This window comes from Arachis duranensis, chromosome 10 (genome assembly GCF_000817695.3).
Source record: "Arachis duranensis cultivar V14167 chromosome 10, aradu.V14167.gnm2.J7QH, whole genome shotgun sequence".
Classification (NCBI taxonomy): domain Eukaryota; kingdom Viridiplantae; phylum Streptophyta; class Magnoliopsida; order Fabales; family Fabaceae; genus Arachis; species Arachis duranensis.
Window position 1 is genome coordinate 5,768,031 of NC_029781.3, and position 11,769 is coordinate 5,779,799.

The following is an 11,769-nucleotide window of genomic DNA, read 5'->3' on the forward strand; positions in this document are numbered from 1 at the left end:
TGAACGATCTAACACATTGATATCGTTATTTGAATTAGAAATTCCAAAGAATGCATGCCATATCCAAAGGTCTGAAGATGCTACAACCTTAAGTACTATGATTGCAACCCCATAATAACCACTCATGTACATATCTTTCCACGCCTTTGAACAATTTTTCCATTGTTAATGCATGCAGTCAATACTATCCAACATGCCACGAAAGCAACGACCCTCCGCCATTTGTGGCAGGTGTCGTACATAATTTAAATTTATTTTTCGCAAGTATTCATCCTCAAATACTGAAATGACACCTTTAATAAATTTTTTTTAAGCATTTAATTGTAGTGCTCTCGCCTATGCGCATATAATCATCAATAGCATCAGCTGCTACGCCATATGCTAACATCTATATTGCAAAAATGCATTTTTGAAGTGGTGACAAGCCTCTTCTTTCAGTTGCATCGACCCTCTGTTAGAAATACAAATAGACATTTTGTAATTCTTGTTCTTTCATTGCCGCTTAAATTTGTAACTCCTTTTCTTTGATTGTCATCATCTTTGCTTTATGTTCTCTCTCTTTTTCTCTTTCTTTTTCCCTGTCCATTAGTTTCTTTTCTCTAATATTCTTAATATCTTCCGTGAGAGATAGTTTCTTAACAACCGATAATTTCTTTTCGTTAAGATCTTCAGACATTTATGCTTTTTCCTTACTTTTTCTCTTGCTCTTCTTTGATCCTTGTGGGCGAATGGGAGAGTCCACACCGGTTTCGTCAGCCGACTGTATTTCTGAATTTAATGATGATGAGTATGCTCCAATTGCACTAATCTTAGTTCTTTTTGAGCCTCCACTCTGTGTAGGTAGTTGGTTTCTCCATTTTTCTCCAAACGAAGCATATTCCAATGCCTTTCAAAAGTGAATTTTAATTTGACCATAATTTGTGGAATAAAGTTTATAGGCGAACTCCTTTATATCATCAGTGTTCAAACCACTCCTTATGTTTCGACTAGTTTGATCGTAACAACCAGCAAATTGTGCAACTACCTTATTAATCTTATATTATCGTTTCTTACATGTAACTGCCCCCTTTTCATGTCGGCGTTGAATTGCATACAATAGCTATGAATTTGACTCCAAAATATTTCGTCGTTTTAGTCGGTACCAACTATAGGATCAGTTGAAACATTCAATCATGTACTGGTTAACATCTCATTCTCTTCCCAATGCCAGTGTTAAATACTATCTTGCCTACGATTTTTAATGTCATCATCATTAAGGTCGATAGCATCTAATCCATGAGAGTTGGCAAAATCTAAATGTTGCGAATTTGGACTAGATTGTATCGAAGTTTGAAGGAATGGGTTAGAAGAGCTATCAATACCAGATGAGTCAGGTCTCGATATGCACTGAATTGAGTTAAAAACGCCAAGAATGTTGGAGTAATATTTTCGATAAAGGAGTTAAATATGGATGAAAACAGAAATGTGGTGCTTGAGAATTTTGATTATATAGTTGGAATATACGAAAATTATTATAAGGAGTTTGAAAATTGAAATTAGGAACATTTTACGGATTTGGATTTTAAAATATATTTGGTAGTGTGAAGTTTTTATTTTGAGAGTTTGAAGTTTGAGATTATTGAATATTTGGAGTTCAAGACAAATTTTGTAAGTAATTGAAAAAAGAGTTGAGTTGATTTGAATTCATTTTCTCAAACAAAAAATAATATTAGTAGAACTTTGATTTTGTAAACTTGAAAGAAGACGAAAAAGAGTAGAAAAAAGTGTGATAATAGAAGTGTATGTAAGTAGTATATATAGAAGAATAAAATATTAATTTATCAATAATAACGGTAACATAATAATAGTTAGTTTTCAACGACTAATTTTGCAATGGATAATTTTATAATGTAATTAATTAGCATTTTTAAATTTTATAAATAAAAATAAACAATTCAACTAAAAATTATTTTAAATTATGTAAAAATTAAATATATTTTTTAAAACAAATTTAATTATAATTTAATATAACAATATATATAATATTTAATAATAATTTAATTTAATTATTCAATTAATTATAATTTAATATAATTATTTATTTTAAAGGTAATGGCAAGTTATCATTGGCTGCCATGAATTCCTTTTAAGAGGAACTCTTCTTTCTTGAATTATGTGAAGGAACTCATTTTGTTGCCTCTCCAACGGATGAAACTAAAATTTGTCAGAAAAAATAAATTGAAACTCACCCGTTGGAGTTGGTTTTAATAAAATAAAAAACGAACATATTTACACAAAAAAAAACGTAACAAAAACAAACTTATTTAACTCGTATACAAAGCAACTACCCACAACTATTGATTAAAAGAATGAATCAAAATCTCGACAATTTAATTTGATTCAGAACAATAGTCTAATTCTAGCTGGTTCAATTGATCTACTTTGTTTTCAAAAATGAAAAAGTTATACAAAATCTGATTTCACTGCTTGCTTTTACAAAAAATAAAACAACCATGAAACAACTAAACTTTTAAACAAAAACGAATTCAAATCTAACAATATTAATCGTAAAGAAGAAAAATTTATAGAAAAAAAAAATTATAAGAAGACAATGGAAACAAAATAAAAGAAGTCATTTACATTAAAATTAATTATATATGTTACATTTAGTTGAAAAGTAATTGACGCGTAAATATAAAATACGTTATTCCAACTTGATTGAACTTTAAGTATTTTGCTTGATTCTAAAATATTTTGTTTTATTTGACTTTAGGTAAGAATATATAAAATTTCACTGAAAGTATGGTTATCACTTTACAATATATTTTTTATTATTAATTTTGAGTATTCAATGTTTATTATTCATTATTTAAAATTCACTTTGTTTGCGATATATTTTGGTGAAGATTAAATTGTGCAACCGAAGAAAGTCGCCTTATCAACATTTTATTTTGCATTATTGTAAGTTTAAATGTATTTATTTTTATAAAAATGTTATGTATACTCTAAAAAATTAATTATCAAATTAATTATTATTTATTAACATATAAAAATATATTTTGTTTAATTTATTTTTAATATATAATTTATATTTGTGCCTGATTTTTATTTTCTTCAAGCCTCCTCCTTTTACCCTGTCTTCTTGGCGCGAACAGAAGCTAGATTCAGAGGCGCAAAACACACCCACCCCCGTTCTGCAACATACCTGGCGACTACTTCAAGAAATGCCGCTAGGTAAGTTTCAATTCATTATTTCAATTTCCCGTTTTATCGTACTACCAGCAATTGATTCCCCCCAATTGTGCAGAAACCCGCGAGTTGTTTTTGGTCGTGCGCTAAACGAGCAGGAGTAGAGCCCCGATTCATCAGCGAAAGAACCTACCCATGTGAGGATCTGATCATAATTCAATTTGTCCATTCCCCTTGTCATGTTACAACCATTAATCGACTACCCCAATTTTGCTGAAACCCCCAATTTCTTGAGCTTTTGCCCATAATTACAGAAGCCCACCAAGCTGCCATCCGTGCTTCTCATCAATCGTGGGTGAAAACAGTTCCACCATTCTTAGCCATCCGCCAAGTTGAGCTATCGCCATATCGCGGCATCTCCCCTTTCATCTGGTTCGTTCTTTAATAACTGATCTTTCCTTCTTGTTTACATTCTTGGTTCAGAAGTCTGATCGAGAGTTTGTCTATATATTATGCCAATTTGGGTTAATTGATGCTGTTTAGAGTTAGGAATTTCATTCATTCGACTTGTTCTACAATGAGCAAGCTCAGCTCGGTAATCAGTTTTATGTTTCTGTCATAACTTAAACTATTTGAACACTTCAGATTTGACTAGCTAGATAGCTAATTGATCTTAATTAACTAGCAGATTGTAATTTTATCTTGTAAAAGATAATTCTAATCAGAGTATACATACATTTGTTCACAATCAGCAAGAATGGGTTGCTCTGTTATTTTTTCTATTAAGTAATGAGACCAGATTGTAAATAATTGTAAAAGATAATTATAATCAGAGTATATACTCGCTTATTATCTAGACACCTCGAGTACCTTTCGCATGATGTATAAGAATTGCCAACACTATGAGTAAGGATCTGCAAAAGACACTGAACCAAGAAATTTATTGCAGGCTGAGAAACAAATAAACTTGACCAGTAACTAGTCTAATGCTAATTCATTTAGTGGTTAGCATTATAGTTAATAGTTGGGGATACAACTTGGGGGGAAAAGAGAACTACATTATGTCATTGTTTGATACTGTTTCGTAAACTATAGTACAACATTTTTAAGGTCAGAAAAATCTTTCTTCAGATAGGAACACTCAAAGTTATTTTTCACCTTCTAACTTTCTGCTTCTCATATTTTTAATTTTTTATGTTATCTTTTATCCAATTATACTCTTTGCGGTTAGTTTTAAATATTTGATAAATCTTGTATAAAAGATAATATTTGAAATTTTCTTAAATATTCAACATTATTAATTGCTGAATCAAAATGTAAAGATGTCAATAAATAGAGAGAAAAATAAAGACTAAATAAAGTAACTTGATTTGCATGACACTTTAAATTTTAGTTTAAATAACTTTGAGATATAAAGAATAACACTTCATTTAGAAAGATAAAATAGATTAATACATAGATAATTAAGGGGGATAAAAACAGAGTAGGTTGGAGTTGCGAGAAATAGATATAGATGATATACAATAACAAATAATTAAATTTGAAATTCAAGGATACTTGTGATTGTCGTGTATTATAAATTTATAAATTTCAAAATAGATTGACTGAAGTTCATATCTATTAGATTTGTACTAGAGATAGAAAATTAGGCGCTAAATTTGTATCTGCATAAAAAATATTTAATTTTTAATCCTGAGATATATATTCATACATTGAAGCAGGTAATACTAGTCCAAAGTGTTATGCATCTTTACATTTTGTGCAGGAAGCGACGTCGTTTGGTGTCGGTTGCTAACTACTGAGCAAAGCAATTGCCAACTCTTGTTTCACTCTCCGCTCCGATGTTTATAAGAGCTTCAACATAAATATCAGCAGAGAAGCTCCTAGAGCACACTCTGAACAAGGTTAACTTTCTTCTGACTCTGTTATTTGTTATGATTATGATGATGTTGATTTGTTATTGTTGTTCTACTCATCTCTTGCGTAGGTGAGTAGTAGAAATGACCAGTATATTATTTATTAAAAGGAATAGATTAAGTACATAGAGAATACATATAGAGTACATAGAGAAATTCTACTCATGCTTTAGGGATAACCTATGTAGAGTACATAGAGAATACATATATAATCAAGCCAATTTTGACAACTACTAGCACTTTGTTATTGATTCTTCCAAGTGACAATTGATCCTTGGTAGTTTTATTTTTCACGTGCTCTGTTCCTGCTGGGTTATTTGTGCAATACAAATTGGTTTTTTGTTTAGCAAGTTTGCTAGAAAAGGGGAACCATTTATTTCGGCAAAATATGTATCTGTTAAATCTGATCCATCCAAATGGCTTTGATGGAACAATTTTACATTTGCTTCTTAGTTGATGCTCTTTGAAACTTGTACATTTGATTATACAATTCTTATTTCTTCTTGCTGCTCGGTTCCTGAGTTAGCTGCATTTTCAATGGGACTGGTTTATTGTGTCCGGTAAATTGATTCTATCAAAGCTCGTTGATTGTACTTTCTGTACATTGTGAACCTAGTTCTTTTCGATGTTTGGCAGCATTCATACATGTTTAGATCTGATTGATGAACGAAATGTAAAATACAAGAGGAGTGTCTAAGTTCTAACAAACATACATGACACATGGGTCTTTATTGTTAGTATTTTGTGCAGCTAGCTAGCTTCGCTAGTTTATATATTAATTATTAGCAGAGAAAGTGCTGTACAGAAGAGTGAAACAGTTTTGATGTTTTTACAAGTATGTATATAATATTGGACTTGTGGTATACTTTGCGTGATTCATTTGGCTTAACATGTATTTAATTGACTCCAATTTCTGTTCATTGATGAAAGTGTCCCCTTTCTTTTTTTGTCTTGGTTAAAACAATTTCCCTTTTCATTGCAAATGCACCCAAAATTTCATAAGATCTCAATTATATGCTTTATTATTATTACTATAATAATTATTATCAAAGCATCTTCTTCCATGGCTCAAATCCAAATAAAGGCACTCTAATAATTCGTGTCTACCAGGTCCAGTTGCAACAAGTTTTAGTTTCATACAGTCATAGCCATGCCGATTTTTTTGTTCTTTATCAGAATTCAGATTCTCACGTTTAAATGTTTTTGTTCGAATTTTGTTTTCCCCAAGTAAATAAAATATTGGATTTTTTTTGAGTAGATCGTACAGTCAGATAGTTCCATTTTTTCTACTATTATTATTCATCTCTGATGATTATGAGATGATAACTTTTATAGTCTATCTGTGTGTAGAGAAGAAGAACAATGAATAAAAAATTGTTGGACTCTTAGTGTGTTTCCTCTAGGTCCATGAATAAAAAATTGTTGGGCTCTTAGTGTGTTTCCTGTAGGTCCTACAGCTCATGAAGGAAAGGATATTTCACCTGCTATCATTTTTGGTTCCCATATCTTTTTTGTCTGACCCTTCTTGCTGTGCATTATTTTTTTTTTTTATTTTCTTTTACAATGAACACGTTATTTTTCTTACACGCTAGAAGACAGCACAAGATGACTAGTTATATTTATTTCACTCGCTAGCATTTTTGGTACCCATATGTAACATTCAATCCTGTTTTCTTTTTCATATTTTGAGATCATTTGAATATCCCGTTCTCTGTGCCTTATGATGGATTAATTATAGTTATTGTTTAATTTATTTTTTATTTTTAACAATTATTTTTTATTTCCTTTTTATCTTTTAAGGGAGTATTTCTTAATATTTTCATTTTTTGGACTTGGAACCAGCACTTCTTTCTACCAGTATTTTTAAAAGAAAGCACAGAATTTTACAATGAGTAAGAATCCTTCCAATTACCTTTCCTGTGCTACATGTTATCCGGGATGCTAATAACTTTGTATCTTTTCCCGTTTTGAGATATTCCGTCTTATAATTGTGATTAACTGTGGTTATTTCTCTTTACACATATCCGAATTTTATTTCAATAGATTTCTTAGTGTTATGCATCTACTTACTGTATATTTATTTGTTCGTGCTATTTCATTTAATAAGACATCGATAAGAGTTGGATTACAAAGCCACGAGGTAGTGCAGAATATAGGGATGGTCTGAATAGATTTCTTGATTTTGCCTTTGCCAATGCATCATCGGATGGGATGATACATTGTCCATGTCCTTTGTGTGGGTTCCGATTTTTCCAAACTAGAGAGGATGCTTACGATCATCTTCTGATGAAACCCTTTCCCCCTAACTATACCTTTTGGTTACATCACGGTGAGAGGACCGTAGACGAGAGCTCCAGAGATACAGAAACTTTAGAACCCACTGGAAACTCAGGAAATCAAATGCTTGACATGGTCCACGAGGCCTTCAACATTCCGGGATTGCAGAGTGATAATGAAAACATGATGGATGAAGTGGTCGGAGATGGTGCGGAAGGGTTGCCAAACTTATCTGACGAGCCTAGCCGCGAGGCTCGTGCCTTTCAAGAATTGCTTGAGGATGGCGAGCAGAGATTATATCCAGGATGCTCAAGATTCTCGAAGCTGTCTTTCTTGGTGAGACTTTACCATATCAAGTGCATGTGCGGAGTTAGCAACAAGGCTTTCGGATTGATTCTGGAGCTATTAGGGGATGCCTTTGAGCATGCAAGGATTCCGAATACCTTGCACGATGCTAAGACGATCATAAGGAAGCTCGGTATTGAGTACAAGAAGATAGATGTATGTCCAAATGACTGCATGCTATATACGGGTTCCGACCATGACCTCTCCAGATGCAAAAGGTGTGGAGCATCCAGGTGGAAGCAAAAGACCAGGAAGAATTCCATTGTAAAGATCAACGCCGTTGTCAAGAAGAATGGGAAACCTCAGGCAGCAAAAGTTCTTCGTTATTTTCCTCTGATTCCACGGTTGCAGAGATTATTCATGTCTAGCAAGACAGCCATGGACATGTTGTGGCACAAGAGAGGAACCAACTCTGACGGTTACCTGAGGCATCCCAGGGATGGCGAGGGTTGGAAGTCATTTGACAGGAGATACACTGACTTCTCTGGCGATCCGCGCAATGTTCGCCTAGCCTTGGCCAGTGATGGCTTTAACCCTTATGGAAACCTCAGTTCAAAGTACTCAATATGGCCAGTGATTCTTATTCCGTACAACCTACCCCCATGGATTTGCATGAAACAAACCAACTTCATTCTCTCTATGATAATTCCCGGTCCTAAAATGCCTGGTAATGACATAGATGTCTACCTACAGCCCCTGATCGACGAGCTCAAGCTGCTGTGGGCCGGTGTCGATACGTATGACGCCAGTGAGAAGAAAACATTCAAGATGCGAGCTGCACTGATGTGGACTATCAGTGATTTCCTTGGCTTGGGCAATTTATCTGGCTGGAATACTTACGGCGGGAGAGCTTACCCCACGTGCAATTTGGATGCCGAGACTAGGCGACTCACCTTCAGTCAGAAATGGTGTTATATGGGTCATCGTCGCTTTTTGAATCGCGATCACAGATATAGACAGGATCGGAGTAGATTTGATGGCAAGGTAGAGGATAGATCCCCACCTACCAAATTGACTGGTAGGGATGTCCTGAGACAATTGGAGGGTGTTCCCGTCTCACAAGGCAAGGTGCAAGCGATGGGCGGTAAAAGAAGGCGCGGACAGCAGACCGTGGTCCAAGACGAGTCTCCTTGGAAAAAGAGGAGTGTATTCTTTGATCTGCCGTACTGGGAGAACAACGAATTACGTCACAATCTTGACGTGATGCACATAGAGAAGAATGTATGCGACAACATTGTTTTCACCATGTTGAACGAAAGCGGTAAGTCCAAAGACCACCTAAAAGCTCGAAAAGATCTCCAATTGATGGGCATCCGGCAGGATATGTGGCCAATTGAAGGTGGAAAGTATCCTGCTGCAGTCTTTACCATGCGGAATCCAGAGAAGGATGTCTTTCTTAGGACAATCAAGAATGTGGTCTTTCCAGACGGGTACTCTAGCAACATCTCTCGCTGTGTTGATTTAAAACAGCGCAAGTTATTCGGCTTGAAGAGTCATGACTGCCATATCCTAATGGAACATCTACTTCCAATTGCGTCAAAACACGTGTTGCCCACCCCAGTGTCTGCCGTCGTGGCTGAGTTATCAGCCTTTTTCCGACTAATATGCAGTAAATCCATTGATCCTCAACAACTTCCTCTCCTTCAGGATCGTGTGGTCCATACTTTGTGCCACATGGAGATGATATTTCCACCTTCCTTCTTCACAGTTATGGTTCATCTAACGGTGCATTTGGTCGAGGAGGTCCGTATTGGTGGCCCAGTGCATTACCGATGGATGTACCCAATTGAGAGGTAAAGATCTACTTAAGTTTTCTCGACCTCTATAACTAGGATTGTTGTCACCTATTAATTTATGTTATTTACTCGAAGGTACCTAGGTCGTCTCAAACAGTACGTGCGTAACAGGGCACAACCAGAAGGATCGATTGCAGAGGGCTACTTATCCGAGGAGATTCTCACGTTCTGTTCAAGATACTTAGATAATGTCGAGACTAGGATCAACCGACCGACGCGCGTTGACGACCGACCGAGCGATGCTCCAGAGAGCGAGATTGCCGACATGTTCCCAGAGGTTGGAAAGTCGGTCGGGGCAGCTTCATATTTTACTCTAACAGCAACCGAACAGCTTCAAGCACATCGTCATGTACTGGTGAATTGCAGTGCTGTAGAGAAATTCTTGGAGTAAGTACAACAGCCTAAGTTCTAAAATTATACAGTTAGCCAATTTGGGTATTGATAGAAATGAACTTGAACAAACTTTGTCTATGCACAGTGAGTACAGAGCCTTCACAAAGAGAAAACTGCGAGGTAAAACAAGGTCGCAGTCTCACATAGATACTGTTGTGCACAGAGAATTTTCGAACTGGTTCAGGCATAAGGTAATCTATAATATCTCAGGATCCTACAACCCTTTGATGCCTTCTTATCTCTAATGGTTCAATGTCAGGTCCAATTTGGAAGCACGGATCATTCGAACGAGTTACAGTGGCTCGCCTGTGGTCCCCGTGCTCAGGCCAGTCGCTATCAGGCTTACAACGTCAATGGATTTAAATTCAGGACCATGTCGAGGGAGGAAGGGATGAAAACACAGAATAGTGGGGTCTATGTCACTTCGGATACTAGAAGTTATGCAAGTAAACGGGATGCCAATGTTGCTGTTGGCGGTGTCTCGTATTACGGGAGATTAGTAGACATCATCGAGCTAAATTACAGCGGTCAATTCACTGTAGTATTGTTCAAGTGCCTTTGGGCGGACACTACGTCGGGCAGAGGCATCCGGCAAGACGTTTTGGGCCACACCTGTGTCAATTTTGCCAATCCTATCCACACCGGTGATCGAGAAGACGATGAGCCGTATATCTTGGCATCTGAGGCGCGTCTTGTGTTCTACGTGGAGGATGAGGTGGAGAACGGATGGAGTGTAGTGGTCCATGTGAAGCCAAGAGATTTGTTTGACATGGGCGAAGATTATGAACATTGTGAGGTCGACCTTCATCCACAGTCCTGTATGAGTAGCCTCCCTGAATTTGATGTCGAAGGCCTGCGGTTGACGAGAGACGGCGATTTAGAAGAGTCCACCATCGAAAGGGTTGAAGATTGTGAAGAGGCCGCCGAATCCTAAAATGCTGTTCTCCATCATGCATGTAGTTCATATTTCAGTAGATTGTATTTTAGTCATATTCTCCGACAATAGGTTGATTTGATTGAGTTATTTTAGATTTTTCAAAACGCATCGTCTCATATAAAGCTCTTTTATTTATCTGGGTTTTGACAACGCTGTTTTCTATCCTTTAAGACTTCCTATAGTCACATTTTTATATTGTCTTTGTACATTCTTTCTATTTTTGGTGGATTATCAGGGAAATTGGAGACCAGAGACTTCTTTCTCATTACCAGAAGCCATTGGTTCGCAGAGAAGATGATAGAAGCGTCTCCGTTCTCTTCGTTGGACCACGCAACGTCCTTTGCAAGGCAATTGTGGTTCAAAGAGTCCCGCATACAATCATGGTTGGATGCGTTCTCTGGACAAAGTCACCTTTTTCGAGCCATTAGTTATGCACCTGGTTCAATGATGAAGGTTTGTTTGCCGCTGCACAGTTTAATTTTTTAAACCATTTTCTTATTTGTCAAAAGAAACCATATTCATGTGGTTATTCTAAAATTTTAGGAAATGCTTCATTGGGACCGAAAGTACCGGGCTAAATTTGGGTTTGAGTTTATAACAAGTACGGAAAAGTGGTGCTCACAGGAAATACTTGACGAGGTGAAGGTAAATATTCATGTTTTACCATCCTTTGCCTTGGCATGATGTGCGCTGGCTCAATTTGGGTTTCATATTCTACTTATTGCTCAATATTTTACTTTTGGAAAATGAAATTTACTTTTTTTCATAGCTGCAGTACTTATACATTAATTATGCTTGTTTGTGCAGTCACGCTATGAGAACTCTCTTGTCGTTGAACTGGATTATGCAGCACAGGAGGAATTTAAACTCATAGCAGTCGGCCTTGAGCGACTATGGGATAGTAAGAAAGACTCGGATTTTGTACTGTTTATATGAT

At 36.0% G+C, this 11,769-nt stretch overlaps 1 protein-coding gene across 1 annotated transcript; it reads left to right on the forward strand.

Moving 5' to 3' along the window:
• The first annotated feature begins 728 nt into the window (after nucleotides 1-728).
• On the forward strand, nucleotides 729-10,829 carry LOC110276262 (uncharacterized). The gene is made up of 6 exons (XM_052255526.1): nucleotides 729-840; nucleotides 939-1,055; nucleotides 7,192-9,499; nucleotides 9,578-9,889; nucleotides 9,981-10,086; nucleotides 10,155-10,829. Exons 1-6 carry the CDS (start codon nucleotides 729-731, stop codon nucleotides 10,827-10,829), a joined length of 3,630 nt encoding a protein of 1,209 aa, XP_052111486.1.
• The last annotated feature ends 940 nt before the right edge of the window (nucleotides 10,830-11,769 follow it).